Below are 17,471 nucleotides of genomic sequence, written 5' to 3'. Positions count from 1 at the left end.
ATAAACGCGGTGGCGCTCCACTCCCTCGGAAAAAGCGCTAAAAGACTAATGCATATGCCTCCCGTCATTAGCCTCACTCCTCCTCCCTTCGTCTTGACTCTAAAATTAAATCCCTCTCACCAGGTGGGTGAGAAGTTGATCTGTGAACTTACCTCCTGTTTCTCCATTCTTTGGCCCATGAATAAAGCTTGTGCTGTGTCCATCTCAGCTTCAGTTTTGTTATTTGCCTTCTTGAACCCAGCTGGGCTAGGTCTCAAACAGGGACCATGCAACTTAATTTGGTAACGAAACTGGGGAACAGGAAAACCGTTGGAGGAAGTGGCCTGGATCCTGAATATGAAGAGCATTTTGCCAGGAGGAGTGCGTGGGCGAGGGGTGGGTAGAAAATAAGTGTCTCAAGACCTGATTTTTCTTTTGCCTTTGACTAGAAGTGAGAACCCATTGCATTCCAGGAACTAGAAGAAGTTGGTAGATCAGAGAGAAAGGTGACATATCCACAGAAGAAACAGTTAAGGAATGAGGACTTGATCCAAAGGGTAGAAAAGGTCCTCAGCAAGCTTTGATCATTACATTTGCGTTTCTCACTCTAGACTTTGTTTCTCTGTTTCATTCCGTCTCCACACTGCAATGACAAGCTTGTGCATGAAGCATCTTAGAGATCCAAGCTCCTAACCCAGGAACCAGTTTCCACATTCAGAACTGTGCACACGTCTGTCTAAGAACTGTTGCTCGTTTTTCCAAGAGTGCCAAAGCGGACTCGTTCTGAGTCTGATACCTGGGAATGGTTATATGATAAATATCTATAGGATGAATTTGGCAGGAAGTGTTCATAATATTTTGGAACGATTTTTATTCAAGTAGAAAAATGCTCACGAGTATTGAGAAAAACACTTTGAGATGGTACAAATATATGCACACGGGAAGCTCCTAGTAGAAAAGAGCAGTGTAGCCACAGATAACCCCGAGAAAAGCAGGAAACAAACTTTGATAGTTCATGTTCCTGGAATTTACTGTATGTGGGTCTTGCTTTGTTCATGCTTTTATCACCTTCTGAGGAAATTTTAATGAGCGGGCACAGCTTTTATAATCAGGAAAGGAAATGTTAAGGATTTCTTACTCTGCCCCCACCCAAATACACAGACACTTACTCTTAAGAATGAGAATTTATTTCATACCATTGAAACTCTAAAAATCATGACTTGCCTTTACCTGAGTAGTTTTTTGAGTTATACATAATTTAAAAAGAGGTAGGGACTGGAAAGACAAAACTAAAAACAGAAGGTAAAGTTACCAGTTCCTACTAGCCGGTCCTTATGGTGTACCATTCTAAAGCCTGAACAGTCACTTTTTGCCTCATTTAACATTGTTTCCATAGAGTGTTTGAATGCAAACAATATGGAACTTTGCCACCATTTCAAAAATTCAAGTTAGGCCAAAATAACTTCGTGTGTTAGGAAAGGAGTTAAATGCGGGGTGTGGACTCAGTGTTGTGAAAGTATGTGTGTGTGTGTGTGCTTTAAATAAGACTTCTCTGAAAAACAAACAAACAAAAGGACTTCTTTTAGAGTGTTAGGTTCATTGCTGGCTGCTTAGAGAACAGCTTTCTTGGTTTGTTTCACAGTTCTGAAGTCTTCCCCATCAGCGGCCATACAACAGAGTGTCCTGCCCCCAGGGGACAGACACCTGGGCACATCCTGGGCCCAATCCGTCCTCCACTTGCTTCTTGATATTCACAGCTGTGTCTGTAAGTCGGAGTCCAACTTGGGATATGGGTTACTCTCTTCCGGGTACTTTTTCTTTTCATCCGTATCAAACTGAGCTTCAATCTCTGCTGGACTGACGTACGTATAGAATCGGGCCATGACGGCAAATATTACGCTGACGACCAGAAGCAACCCCGCAAACAGAACATACTCGGCCCACTTTGAAGGAATTGAAGTTGGAGCGAGGAAAGAAACAAAAACAATACAGGTTATGGGAATGTATATATCGCGGGTATGTTTTCTAGAGACATCCAGATCGAAGGTGTTGGAAATGAAGTTGTTAGGGGAAACTGGTAGCTACTGCCACAGATACAGAATGGCCAGCTTTTCTTGAATGCCCAATGTAACAGTCACGTTCTTGGAACGGCTCTGGAGTGCAGACACCCAGGACTTTAAGAAGATGAGACAAAATTTCCGAAAAACCCGAGTCTTAAGACAAATAGCTGGCCCCTGGAAGGATGGGGACCCAGGGCACAGCAGGCAGAGTACTCTTGAGGGAAAAAGAATGTGCGTTCTCAGGTAAGACCCCCAGGTTATCTTCCGCAGAACGCTGAGGTCATGAGCACGCAGGATTAGCACAGGCTCTGACGGGCCCTGGTGGGGGAAGTAATGAGTCTGATGGGGTAAAGGGACAGCTCCCTCATGAGGCAGAGCTTCTGAGTGCTGAAGGAGAGTTCCAGAACCAGAAAAGCCCTCATTTTATTTTAATGGGAAAAATTACGACACCCTTTAGGATGGCTTTAACTTTAGGTACTGTGAAACTTTCTGGATAACACGCCTGCTTTGGGGCCACTGAGCCGCATTCACTGAGGCCAGGAAAGATGTTTCCTTTGGTAGTAAAACCATATGAGCGTGTAGGTATGTTAACCCCATCTGGTTACATCTGGTTATTTTCCAAGTAGAAATAAGAAGCATCAGCACGCACTTGGCCATAAGGCCTTTTTGTATCTGCCCTGTCTGGCTGGTCTGGCAGTTCTCCTCAGCCATTAGCCAAGAGGACCACGTGTATATACAGACAGCTAGGGAGGGTCGTCGCGATGACGATTAACAGGTGAGAAGACAGAGGTACGCGCGATCTCTGTCTGCACCAGTACCTGTTCGCTGAACGAGCCCGCTCCTGCTACGATAAGGACAATGAAGTTGCCAGCTGCCACTGTCAACAGCCACCCTGCTTGAAGCACTGACTTCATGTTGGAAGGAGCCTGAGGAAACGAAACAGAGTGAGTCCCGATGTAGACGTCAACCGCAGAGCGGAACACAGCTAACTCACCGACTCCCTTAATTAGGCCGTCTACCCCCAAAATGCACATTAAGAGTCAGGCTGGTCTAAATGCAAAAAGGATTATCACTTGGATAACAAGACATCCCAAATGCTCCTGTGGTATGAACACACAAGAATCCTTTGTTTTTCACTCTCCACATGCTTGCAAAGCTCTCATCTTAATGAAATGGACGAATCTATAGGTGAACCGATTCTGCTTCTACAGAAGAATTTTCAGACAAAGCCATCCAGTCCAACCTCTCCGTCCCCCCAAATGGAGGCTGCTCTCTGCGCTGTCACCTTGCTCTTTGGGGAGCTTCCCCGCTATGTCACCAAAACTTCTCTTAGAACTCTTGTCACCTGTGTTACAGTCCTCTCCTTAACTAGACTGTGAGGTCATCGCAGAAAGGGATTACCCAGCTCATATTTACCATCTTTACTGCAAAACTTGAAGGTATTAGGCACGCTGGGCTTAGGACGACTGTCACTGTATTTTGATAAAATAGTTTAGAACCTAAGCTCTAATTTAGGTATCAGCAAAATGTGCCTCATTAGTCTAATAGTCACAAAAGCAATACTACTTTTTAACTTTTAAAAGCTAGGCCTTGGGCTTCCCTGGTGGCGCAGTGGTTGAGAGTCCGCCTGCCGATGCAGGGGACACGGGTTCGTGCCTCGGTCCGGGAAGATCCCACATGCCGCGGAGCGGCTGGGCCCGTGAGCCATGGCCGCTGGGCCTGCACGTCCGGAGCCTGTGCTCCGCGACGGGAGAGGCCACAACAGTGAAAGGCCCGCGTACCGCAAAAATAAATAAATAAATAATAATAATAAATAAAATAAAAGCTAGGCCTTAATCAGTGTGTTTACTGGGAGCTACAAAGAGACCTCGAGTGAACCTTAAAAATAATGAGGACACAGACCTATGCATGAGCCTGCTATGAACAGGTTGTTTCAGAACGTGGGATCCACTGACCATCACGACCCTGGTAATGGTCGTTAATGTAGTTTTTCCTACTTAGGACCCCAAATCTCTAGCATGTGACTGGGAATTCAGATACCTATATATGGACACTCATGATGCTAAATTGTAATATTCCTTTTTTTTTTTTTTTTTTTTTGGCCACGCCGTGTGGCTTGCAGGATCTCAGTTCCCCGACCAGGGATTGAACCTGTGCTCTCGGCAGTGAAAGCATGGAGTCCTAACCACTGGACCGCCAGGGAATTCCCTAAACGGTAATATTCTTATTCAGTAAATAAGACTTGGTAATTTCTAAAACCTTGTTTGGTAGAACCTACCATAATGCTTTCTAGAATTTTTTTTACACTGTAAATACATGGCTACCCCAGCTTTTAACTAAGTCCCAGCAGCATTATTTGAAGGCAGGGTTGTAGGAGAGGGGTGTACAGAACGACAGATAGGAAACCTGAGAATATGAGAACTCCAATCCCGTGACGGAGAAAACCACCTCGCCGCAGGTGAGGAGGAAGTACTGGGGGATTTGCAGGGCCATGCTGACTGTGTTCGGGGAAATATCTTCAACTACTATCGGTTCGAGGCAGCCGTTATCCTAAACCAGTAAGGCAAAAGCAAGAAGAAGAAATGAAAAGCGAGACTGCTTCCAGAATAAAAATTGCTCAGACAGGCAAACTGAATTTGGACCTTCAGGGTTACACCAAAGGATCTTCCAGAAAGCACACATTTTAAATGTAAATATGCAAAACTGCATTTTATCCTTGGGATGGGATGGACTTGGTAGGATTTGAAAATATGTTCACTAGCTTTTTATTCTTAAATAAGAGAGCAGATTGGAAGTCAGGTTTGTTGAAAACATTGCCAGCTCTTTGAACGAAAAGCTTCCAAGGTCCATGTTGACGGTCTATGAGGACAGTGGTCAATGTGAACGTTTAGAGCAGGTCAGTCTGTTTAATTTTATTCTAAAGGTGAACTTAAGGCAATGATAAACCACAGAATTAGTGGTGAACTGAATTAATTCTAAATTCGTTTAAAATACAGATCCTAATATCACTCTGTTAAATCATTACTATGTCCTGTTTTCAAGGACTCATATCAATAAACTTTGAGTGGAACTTCTGATTCAGTGCAATGAGTTACTAACCTTCCTTGTGATTACATAGGTATACGCACTACCAAATTCAAGGTAGGATGTTTCGAACTCATTTCCACAGTGTTGTGCAATCTCTGATGAGTTTATTGTGAAGCTCTTTCTATGAAAAGGAAGATTAATATAAATTAACGTTCTTGGTATTGAAAGTTTCAATGTATTATTTAAAGGAAAAGACTTGAAACCCTTGAACTTGGGAGCAAAGTGTCCACTACAGGTACTTACCTGCCAGAAGAGAAAAAATGATATTCGCTGGCATTGTGACTGGTGACGTTTTCATAAATTTCCTCACCCATTGTGACACTGAAGCTCTCAGCAAGAGTATTTACAAATCTGAAACAGAAAACCATCTGTCTTGTGAGTGGACTATGGAATGACTTGCTCCAGGTCACAGTATGTGTATCTGAAGTTGGGATCTGTTCCCTTTTGGAAGGAATTTAAGATGTCTGCAGAAGATTTCTACAGTATAAAGGCAGAAAGTGACTTACTCTAGGTTTGTCTTTGCTCACCTCATGAGAACACACCTAAAAGAATTTATTTAACACCGGTAAATGCCGGGAACTGTTCTAAGTACTCTCTGACTAGGAACTATTTCAGTGGTATTTTGGGATATTAAGTACAGATTGAAATAGCTGCTGATCTCCTCCCCCTCCGGAAGGCAGCCATGTCTTTGCGCTTCTTATTTCAGAAGCTTGACAGCCAAAGTGATGAAGGACCAAAAGCAGTAGCTGCCGAGTACCTAAAAGACAGCCTCCAACTGGGGCTTCTTTTACAGCGTCAGGGAAGCCCATTCATTTCCTTTACTTTAAAGAGCAGCTTCAGGCAGGCAGGGGCTCCAAGGAGTGGACAGGAAGACATGGGCCAGCCCAGCAATCAGAGACAGTTTTGAGGAATTCCCTTCAGATGGCAGAGACCTGTGTCTGCAGGTCGTGGAGTAACAGTGATCAGCACCCCACGGGAATACGGCTGGGAATGGAACACCCAGTAGGACTGGGTGCTGGGTCCCAAGGTTTCCAGTCTCTGAAACATTCCCTGTGCCCAAGCTTCAATGGGACCGTTTGAGAGTTGTTTGCCTCCAAAGGACCATATAGGTGGTGGCCGGGTGGACAGATGATTAGAGATCCCTTCCTCAAGTGTTCCAGGCTAGAGAAGACTCTGGTACTCTTGTACTGCCCCAGGGAGAAGGGGGCTACCCCAAATAAGACCAGCGGATCTCTCCTACCAGATAGGTGATTGAAGGCATACAGAAGGTTATCCAATTCAGAGAACGAGAAGTAATAACAGTATACACCTAAGTACCATAAAGAACAATTTAACTTCCACATCCCTAAAATACATGGTGATGGAATAAAATTTACGTTTTAAGGCAGGACAAGAATATGGAAACATAACATTCCCTGCTCTGTATTGAGCGCTCCCTAATATGCAGTGTGCATTATACATTAACTTGACCTCCCCAAAGGTGGGAATGCTGGCTCCACCATAAAGATCAATTTTTTTTCCCTTTCTTCTGACATCAGCAGTGTAACTCCTTGGAAGATAACATTCTCTCCTAATTCTGTAAGGGGTTGTGGTGACCTACTGCTTGCTTTGTATGTGCAGACTTAGACTATGTGTTTTTGGTGAACCTTATGTAAAAATGTGTGTCATTTTGATGTACAATCTTTTGCCTCAAAAATGTGTATTTTGAAGTACCTTTGTGGTGTTTTTTTTTTTTTTTTTGGCCATGCCAGGCAGCTTGTGGGATCTTAGTTCCCTAACCAGGGATTGAACCCAAGCTCTCGGCAGTGAAAGCATGGAGTCCTAACCACTGGACCACCAGAGAATTCCCTTGAGGTACCTTTGTATCAATGAAGTACCTTTGACTTCTAACAAGGAGAACAGTCCTCAGAGTTTTTTGAAAGACTGTCTCCTGGGTTATAATCTTTTAGATCTGCTCAAATAAAATTCTCTACTTCTCCTTTAGATAGACTATTGATTAATTTTTTTGTCAACAGTGGCCAAGTTTCATCTATTTTGTGGCAATAAGTAATATTGGTCAAATTCCAGGGACTGAGACAACATTTTTATGAAACATTTGACTTGGTGTCATTTAACAGGTGATTAAAATAGAAAACTGAACCTGATGTAGGTCAACAGGAGCCTAATAGAGTGAATATTGCTCCAAACTGTAAATGCCACTTTTATAAAAGGTTAAGATGAACCATTCAAAAGACAGACAGTGGAAACAGTATGCAATTAGGAAGTAGACCCTTGGGCCTGGGGCCTGGCTTTATATATTATAAGCCAGAAGACTGAATAAATCCTATCCTAAGGCTTGAGTACTACTGCCTGCCTGACATATGTCTCAGGGCTGGTACAAGATACCAATAAGAATGGAAATAATCTGAAAAAAAAAAAAAAAAGCAACATCACACGTATCAGATGTGTTTTCATATACACACAGAAAATAGAAGAGGATAAACAGCAAACACATTCTGAGTGCTTCAAAAAGCATGGAAAGCGGAGGTTCCAGATCAATTGTGCTCTAAGAGCTCTGATCAGGCAAATCCTAGGGTCCACTAGGCTTCAAGCTGGCCTGACATCTTAGGAGCACCAGGATCTAAGCTACAAAGTGATCATGGGAGGAGGGATGGAGAGTGGGAACCAGCTGAGAAAACAAGATGGGACCAGTTCCTTAAAGAATAACAAGGGGGGCTTCCCTGGTGGCGCAGTGGTTGAGAGTCTGCCTGCTGATGCAGGGGACGTGGGTTCGTGCCCCGGTCCGGGAAGATCCCACGTGCTGCGGAGCGGCTGGGCCCGTGAGCCATGGCCGCTGAGCCTGCGCGTCCGGAGCCTGTGCTCCGCAACGGGAGAGGCCACAACAGTGAAAGGCCCGCGTACAGCAAAAAAAAAAAAAAAAAAATTATAACGAGGGGACAGAGATATTTGTTCCTCTTCAATAAAAAATTTTTTAAAAAAAGGCTTTATGAGCTATAGTTCACATACCGCAAAATTCACCCCTTTAAAGTGTGCAATTCAGTGATTTCACTACAGCCACATGGTTGTGCAACCATCACAAGAGTCCAGTTCTCATCGCTCCAAAAAGAAACTCAATGCCCGTGAGTAGTCTCTCTCCATGCCCCTCCCCACAGTCCTTGGCAACCTCTAATCTCCTTTCTGTCTCTGTGGATTTGCCTGCCGTTTCATGTACATGGGATCATACACCAGGAGGTCTTCGTGCCTGGCTTCCTTCACTCAGCATAATGTTTTTAAGGTGTATTCATGTGACAGCATATAGCAGTACTCCATCTCTCTTCATCACTGAATAACATTCCATTGTATGGATAGACCACATTTTGTTTATCAGTTAATGGGCGTTTGAACTGTTTCTACATTTTGTCTGTGGTGACTAATGCTGCTATGAACATCCATCTACAAGTTTTCGAGTGGACGTATGTTTCCATTTCTTGTGGGTGTATACCTAGGTGAAACACTGCTGGGTCATCTGGTAACTCTATGTTTAACATTTTGAGAAACAGTTTTTCAAAGTGGTTGCATCAGTTTACATTCGCACCAGATGTGTATAAGGATTCCAATTTATCTGCCTCCTCACCAACACTTTTTATTACCTGTTTTTTTTTTAAATTTATTTATTAGAGCCTGGTGAATGTGAAGGGGTATCTTGTTGTTTGGATTCACATTTCCCTAATGAATAATGCTGCTGGGCATCTTTTCATGTACTTTTTGGCCAACAGTATTTGTTTTGGATAAATGTCTATTCAAATACTTTGCCCATTTAAAAAATTGGGTTATCTGTCCCTTTACTATTGAGTAGTAATAATTTTCATACATTTGGAATATAAGTCTCTCATATATGATTTGCAAATATTTTCTCTCATCCTGTGGGTTGTCTTTCACTTTGTTGATGGCATCATTTGTAGCACAAATGTTTTCAATTTTGATGAAGCCTATTAGTATTTTTGTTGTTGTTGTTTGTGCTTTTAGTTTCATATATAAGAAACCACTGCCTAATCCAAGGTCACAAAGATTCATTCCTATTTTTCTTCTAGAAATTGTATTGCTTTAGTTATATTTAGGTCTATGACCCATCGAGTTAACTTTTATATGTGGGATCAGTGAGGCGGGTGTTCAACGTCAGTCCTTTGTATGTGGATTTCCAGTACCGTTTTTGGAAAACTCCACAATTTTTAAAATGAAGATATCTTTCTGAATCTACTTATGGCCAATCATGTCCCAGCTACACTCCCTCCTTAAAGGGAGTGTTTTTTCAGTATGGCAGTCGTCAAGACCAGGACTGAAATAAACTGAACTGACAGTAAATCTTAAATTGAGATTTTTAGCAACCAAGGAAGCATACAATCACATTATCTATATGAATGATTTCTGTACCACTACTGAATAAAAATATTTGTAAAATATTGTTTTTTAAAACTTTCTTCATCCTTTTTATATTTCTTTTTTGTATTACTTATGATGAACATATTAATTTGGTACAGTAGTTTATATACATTTATAATTTATAAAGGATACCATATTCATACATTGTGGGTACATGCTCAAAATATTTTTATTGAATGTGATAAAAGGTTTAAAGATCACTGCCCTCGAGAAACTTCCCACATGTGGACAAAGAAACATATGTGAATGTGGACTGTGACATTGTTTGGAAAAATGAAAATAACCTAAATTTCCTGTACAGAGGAATGGACCAAAAAAATTGTGGTATATCTACGCAATGGAATATTATACAATGGTTTAAGTGAATGGATAAGGGACACATATATGAATGTGACTAAATATTAAAATAATATTTTAATGTAATATATTTTATAATATGATTGTAGAATGACATATACACAAGACAATAACTTTTTTTTTTCTTTTTTTTTTGGCGGTACGCGGGCCTCTCACTGTTGTGGCCTCTCCCGTTGTGGAGCACAGGCTCCGGACGCGCAGGCTCAGCGGCCATGGCTCACGGGCCCAGCCGCTCCGCGGCATGTGGGATCTTCCCGGACTGGGGCACGAACCCGCGTCCCCTGCATCAGCAGGAGGACTCTCAACCACTGCGCCACCAGGGAAGCCCAACAATAACATTTTAAGTTTAAAAACATGCCAAAAACATATTGTTTATAGATACATATATATGTAGCAATATGTAATGTTAAAAAAATTCATGAGAAAGATTAGTATCAAACTCTCGACCACTTTTTGAATGAAGTATCTTGCCATTTATTTAAAAGACTGTAGTCTGTTAAGTCCTGCAGCTTCCTGATACCACATAATTAAGAGGATTCCATTTTGCTTAAGATTCTATATACTATTCCTTTAGTTCATATATTACTCAGAAGTCTGACTTCCTGAAATTTTTGAAGTTGTTCTAATTATCAGTTTGTTTCTGATGCTAGTTTTTCAGAACTTCCCTTTTTTTTAAAATGTGTCTCTTGGGCATTACTGAAATAATAAATAATAAAACCTTTGATCCATTAAGAATTTGTTGTTGCCAATAAAAAGAAAAAAGTTTCTGGTTTATCTTTTACCACATGGATGGATTGGTGGAGTTAAGTGTTGGTGACCTCATGTATCCTTCTTTTGTAAGATCTCATCAAAGACAATGAAGGAGGAGAGGGAGAGGAGTGAGGAAGGGGGAAAAGGGAAGGGGAAGGAAGAGGGGGAGGGGAAGGAAGAGGGGGAGGAGAGGAAGAGGAGGAGAAGAACGAAGCTTTAACAGCACCAGAACAAGAAAGGATACCACAATCTAAATTGTCCAAAGTTTCTAAAGTTAGGAGACTTTTTTTTTTTTTTTGCGGTACGCGGGCCTCTCACTGTTGTGGCCTCTCCCGTTGCGGAGCACAGGCTCTGGACGCGCAGGCTCAGCGGCCATGGCTCACGGGCCCAGCTGCTCCGCGGCACGTGGGATCTTCCCGGACCGGGGCACGAACCCGTGTCCCCTGCATCGGCAGGCGGACCCTCAACCACTGCGCCACCAGGGAAGCCCGGGAGACATTTTTGACAAAATCAAAGCAATGGATTCTGAGGCACAAAGGAAATCCCAGAGGTGCTGCCAGCTCAGAATCAAATACAAAGGTCAGGAAAGGGCCAGGTGACCATTATTAGTGTACTTCCTTCCAGGTCTGCTAAGGCAGTTGTGTGTATGTGCGTGTGTGAGGGACAGAACAACAATCCAGAAGCTGGAAAAGGTATTAGGGGCTGAATTGTGTTCCCCACTTCCCAATTCATATGCGCAAGTCCTAACCCCCCAATATCTTGGAATGGGACTGTATTTGGAGACAAGGTCTTTAAAGAGGTAAAATGAAGTCATGAGGGTGGGCCTTAATCCAAGATGACTGGTGTCCTTATAAGAAGAGGAGATTAAGACACAGGCACACACAGAGGGATGACCATGTGAAGACAGAGGGAGAAGACGGCATCTACAAGCCAAGGAGAGAGACCTCAGAGGAAACCAGCCCTGCCGACACCTTGACCTCAGACGTCCAGCCTCCGGAACGGTGAGGAAGTCATTTTCTTTTTGTTTAAGCCTCCCAGTCTGTGGCACTTTGTTATGGCAGCCCTAGCAAACGAATACAGAAGGGAACAAAGAAAACGAGGGAAGGAACCAAACATTCAAAGGGCCTAGTGCAGGCAAGATGAATAAAATCACATCCAGACTTACTTTCACTGCAGAGAACTGTGAGAACACCAAGGAGAAAGGAGATAATAAAAGCGTGGGGAGAAGAAAATGAAATCAACTACAAAGACTGGCAGACGCTTTTTGTTGGTTTTTTTTTTTTTGTCTGCACAAATAGGTACTAGATGCCAGTAGAAAAAAACCCTCCAAGGTTCTGGGAGAAAATAGCATCCAACCTTATGATGAAGTGTACGAATAGAAAAAGGCATTTTCAGGCACGCAAGGGCTTGCAATTTACCTCACAGCTTCTCTTGACAAGATAACTGAGCATATCCCACAGCAAAACAAGAAAGGTGTCCCAGAAAGATGACACGAGATCCAAGAAAGAAAGGCAGAAACCTGGGCATACGATGAAAATTCTATGAGGATAGTGGCATCACAAGGTTACAGAGCAAAGGTTCCAGTGAGATCAAAGAGCATGCTGAAGGTTTCCAGAGACATGGAGCCCTGGATCCGCTCACCTTGGGGATAAAGACTTATGCTTTTGTCAATGAGAGGTCAAGTAAGTTACAGGAAAAAACAAAAGCTAGGCAAGAAAGCCTTGGTTAAATTAAGGCAATCAAGATGCAGTACCACCGAACAATTCATGGAATGTCAATGAATCTTGACATTCAGAACACTTCCCTTTGAGGATACATTTTCAAGTTTATAAAGTTACATTCTCTTCTTTTTCAGACTGATCACTCTTATTACACTACAACTAATATTTATACAGTCAAATTGTAAATCCTGTGTATTGATCTATTTTTTAGACTCCACCTAGCACATGAAATACACGGAAAAATAAATGTTAAGTATTAACAATGTGAAACATGGGCAGTAAAGAGAGATGAAGAGTACCTTAATTTCTTTATATCATTAAATTAGTAGATACCACCGTAATAATATACTTATTTCTCTATTAATGTGTTCTAGTGGTAGCTAGTAAAAGCTAAAATCAGAAATTCGGTTGTAGCCACAAAGAAATGGGAATTGCAGTAAGGGTTAAGGCAAATAGGAGACCTACTCTCATTTTTCCCCAATTTATTCTTATTAAAAAAGTGTATTTATAGTAAACTGGCTTTTTTGCTATATAGTTCTATGAGTTTTAACACATGTCTAGATTTATATAAACATCATCACAATCAGGATACAGACCAGTTCCATTGCCCCCAAATCTCCCTCATGCTACCGCGTAGTTAAACCTTTCCTCCACTCCTACCCATGTCAACCACTAATCTGTTCTTCATTCTTAGGGGGTTTTTTGCCACTTCCAGAATGTCATATAAATGGAATTATATAGTATGTATAACTTTTTGAGATTGGCTTCTTTGATGGCATAATGCACTTGAATTTCTTTTATATTGTTGCATGAATCAGTAGTTCGTTCCTTTTTTTTCTTGAGTAATATTCCATTGTATGGATGCAATAAAATCTGATGTCTGTTTATCCATCACCCACTGAAGGATATTTGGGTGACTTCCAATCTTTGGTGATTATAAACAGAGCTTCTATAAACATTTGAGTATAGGTTTTATGTGAGCATAAACTTGCATTTCTCTAGGATAAATATCTAGGAGTGAAATGGCTGGCTCACATGGTAAGTATCTATTTAATTTGACAAGAAATTGCCAAACCGTTTTTCAGAATGGCTGTACCATTTTGCACTTCCATTATCAATGCATTGGGAGGTCTAGTTGCTCTGTATCCTCACCAGCACTTGATATTGTCAGCTTAAAAAATTATAGCCAGCCAATAGGTGTGTCATGAAAACTCACTGTGCTTTTAATTTATATTTCCTCAATAACCAATGATGTTGAACATTTTTTCATGTGCTTACTTGTGTATCTTCTTTGGTGAAATGTCTGTTAAAATCTTCTGCTCTATTTTTTAACTGGATTATTTTATTATTGAGTTTTGAGAGTACTTTATATATTCTGGGTACAAATTCTTTGTCAGATATGTATGTGATTTGTAAATATTTTCTCCCTGCTTGTAGCTTACCTTTTCATTCTCCTAACAGTGAGATTTATAGAACAGATGTTTTTAGTTTTGAGAAAATTTATTTTTTTTCTTTTATGGATTATGCTTTTGGTGTCATATCTAAGAACTCAAGTCACAAAGATTTTGTTTCCCTATAAAAATTTAATAGTACATTTTACATGTAGGTCTGTAATCAATTTTGAGTTAATTTTCCTACATGATGTATAAGATTTGTTATATAATTTTGTATAAAATGTGAAGTTTAGGACAAATTCACTTTTTACATATGAGTGTCCAAATGTTTCAACACCATTTTTTTAAAAGAATAAACTTATTAGCCCATTGAATTGTCTTTGTACTTTTGTCAAAAGTCAGTTGACTGTACTTGGGTGGGTCTATTTCTGGATCATTACACTGACCAATTATGCTAAGTGAAATCTGCTAGATAGAGAAAGACAAATACTGTATGGTGTCACTTATATGGGGAACCGAAAAAGAAAAAGTTGAATCCATAGAAACAGAGAATAGAGTGGTAGTTGCCAAGGAAGGAGGGATGGTGAGGGGAGACTTTCAGTTTTAAGATGAATAAGTTCTAAGGATCTAAATAAAGTACAGCATGGTGACTAATTAATACTATATTGTATACTTGAAATTTGCTAAGAGATTGGATCTTAAAATTCTCATAATATAAAAAGGGTAACTTTGAGGTGATGAATATGTTAATTAACTTGATTGTGGTAAATATTTTACAGTGTATACATGTATCAAATCATCACGTTGTATACTTTAAATATATATGATTTTGTCAATTATACCTCAATAAAACTGGAAAAATCATAAACCAAAAAACCAATGCTACGATTGAGATAGGAAATGCACTAAACCTATAGATCAATTTGGGGAGGATTGACATCTTTTCTATATTAAGTTTTCTAATCAATGAAACCAACATATCTCTCCATTTATTTAGGTCTTCATTGATTTCTCATCAGCCTTTTGTAGTTTCAGCTCTCAAATCCTGTATATGTCTTATAAGATTTATAATTAGTATTTCATCACTTTTTTTTGAGCTATGGTAAAAGGTATAGTTTAAAAATTTCAGTTTCCAATCATTTATTGCTAGTATATAGAAATATGTTCGTTTTGTTGTTGGCCTTGTATCCTGTAACCTTTCTAGACTCACTTACTGATTCTATGGGCTTTTTCTGTAGAGTCCTTGGGACTTGTTGATGCAATCCTGTCTTCTGTGAGTTGGGATAGTTTTATTTCTTCCTTTCCAATCTAGATGCTTTTACTTATTTTTCTTGCCTCATGGCACTAGCATCCAGAAGGATTGTGAATAGGAGTGGAGTGGACAATCTAACCTGGTTCCTGATCTTAGGGGGAGAGCATTTAGACTTTTGCCTTTAAGTACAATGTTAGCTTGGATTTTTTTAGATGTACATTTTCAGAGTAAGGAAGTTCCCTTCAGTTCCTAGTTTGCTGAGAGTTGTTAAATGAATGGATGCTGAATTTCATCAAATGCTTTTTCTGCATCAATTGATATGATGATGTGGCTTTTCCTCTTTAGTTTATTAAGATGATGGATTTTATTTATGATTTAGAAAACATTGAACCAGGGCTTCCTTGGTGGCGCAATGGTTAAGAATCCGCCTGCCAATGCAGGGGACACAGGTTTGAGCCCTGGTCCGGGAAGATCCCACGTGCCGCGGAGCAACTAAGCCCGTAAGCCACAACTACTGAGCCTGCGCTCTAGAGCCCGTGAGCCACAACTACTGAGCCCACGTGCCACAACTACTGAAGCCCGCATGCCTAGAGCCTGTGCTCCGCAACAAGAGAAGCCACCGCAATGAGAAGCCCACGCACCGCAACGTAGAGTAGCCCCCGCTCGCCGCAACTAGAGAAAGCCCACGCGCAGCAACAAAGACCCAGTGCAGCCAAAAATAAATAAATTTAATAAATAAATAAATTAATTTTTTAAAAAAACATTGAACCAGCCTTACATTCTTGGGGTAAACCACATACTCTCATTTTATATCCTTGTTATATTTGAATTTTACTGTGGGTATACATTAGTTATGTAAGAAGCTGATATAACTTAAGTTTTAAAGAAATACACATACCTGATTCCATTTTTTCCATTTTCTGGCTTCTGGTTAAGGCCATCCTTTACCTGAGAAAGAAAACATTTTCAAATCTAACTCATCAGAATAAGTTCAGAAGGAGAGTGATGTTGGCATTTATCTTAGGAGCTAAGGGCACCATGACTACATTTGCTGGGCTCCATTCTTCAGCCCTGGTTCACCTGAAGTTAAGATGAGCCTCTACAACTTTTCATGCTTGCTTTCTAGTGGTTCCACAGAACACTGCTCTCCAAGAATTTAGGGCAAGCCACTCAACAGTTCCCTAATTAAACACATTACCAAGAAGTCTTAACTCCATATCGCAGTTCTGTACAAGCTCACTTAAATTCACCTTACAGAATACGCACAACTCCTTCATTAGGTCAACTACACCTTCATAGCTTCTTTATATGCTGAATGGAATATCCAGATGCCTATATTTTGTTATGAAATCATTTTTATGCATTTCTATTGCTTTTACCTGATGTATTCACTCTTTTTTTAGAGACGGCTCTAATTTCCCAATTACTCAGTGCAAATTTTTTAAATGAATGCCATTAAAGATATCTTTGAAACTTTATCTCAAAAAGTCTCTGAGAATCCACACAGGTACTCTGTGTGACCTGTGTGCACATATACCATACCATGCCCAGAAGGTCTTTTTAAAATTTGTAAAATTACTATTAACCCTTCCCATCCACCAGTCAAACCTTTACTGGAAGTCAAATGACTGTGTCCTTGAAAAAGGAAGAATTGAGGATTATCTAATATAATACTACATGGGGAGGAAAAAAAGTCACACCACTAAAAGGCCAATAGCACAGTCTCCAATAGCACAGTCAAGAGTCAGCTGCAGGTGTCCAGCTACTTACCACTTGGTATTTGTTTGGGGCCCAGACTAGAAGGATATGGCGATGGCCCTGCTCAAAGTCTTTTACTGGAGTGGGTGGTGATCCAGTAGAAGAAATGTTTATACTTGTCAGTTTGTCTGCACTGAAAGTCATAAAATCACTTGTCTATAATGGGGGGAAAGGAATCACAGTTAATACCAGAGCCTTATTCTGCACTAACACTGTCATGCATATTATTGGCATTCCCAGGTCATGTTCATACACATCCAAAAATGCCTTGATGGGGGCTGGCATTGGTTTGTCTCAGCCCCCGCCCTAGCCCACCCCTGTGGACTCTATCCTGAAGTTGTTTAGCATTACCACAAGAATTATGATTTTCATCCAGCATTTTACTTTCATTTTAGGAAGATAAATGCTATGGAAATTATTTCTACCATTGGGCAAAGAACAGCATTGAGGAAAAGCAACAACCTGGGTGAAAATCAATACTGGGCTTTCCCAAGCATCGGGAGTCAAACATTCTTTCCTCCTTCACGATTATTAGTTCGGCAAGATCTAAGGGAGTGGTTCTCAGTGGTGGCTGACCGGGAATGTGACCAGTTAAATCAAAATTTCTGGAGTTGGGCTGCAGGCGTCAGAATTGCCAAAGCTCTCCAGACTTAAGGTTGAGAAGCTCTCATCGAGACCAATGACCAACCATACA

The 17,471-nt window shown here is 40.7% G+C and overlaps 1 protein-coding gene across 1 annotated transcript in view; it reads right to left on the bottom strand.

Annotated features, from left to right (window-relative positions):
* Positions 1 to 1,730: 1,730 nt before the first annotated feature.
* The window catches only part of SLC15A1 (solute carrier family 15 member 1), a gene marked incomplete at both ends in the record, with an annotated part of 35,992 nt that continues 20,251 nt past the window's right edge, over positions 1,731 to 17,471 (bottom strand). The window contains 7 exons of the mRNA XM_082675357.1: positions 1,731 to 1,922; positions 2,858 to 2,965; positions 4,446 to 4,589; positions 5,139 to 5,247; positions 5,370 to 5,477; positions 15,918 to 15,967; positions 16,790 to 16,933. Of these exons, the coding sequence (XP_082531483.1) occupies positions 1,731 to 1,922; positions 2,858 to 2,965; positions 4,446 to 4,589; positions 5,139 to 5,247; positions 5,370 to 5,477; positions 15,918 to 15,967; positions 16,790 to 16,933 (855 nt within the window). The remainder of the gene's footprint in view (positions 1,923 to 2,857; positions 2,966 to 4,445; positions 4,590 to 5,138; positions 5,248 to 5,369; positions 5,478 to 15,917; positions 15,968 to 16,789; positions 16,934 to 17,471) is intronic.

This window comes from Grampus griseus, assembly GCF_964374135.1.
Source record: "Grampus griseus genome assembly, chromosome: 18".
Classification (NCBI taxonomy): domain Eukaryota; kingdom Metazoa; phylum Chordata; class Mammalia; order Artiodactyla; family Delphinidae; genus Grampus; species Grampus griseus.
This window is presented reverse-complemented; position numbering and strand designations above follow the sequence as displayed.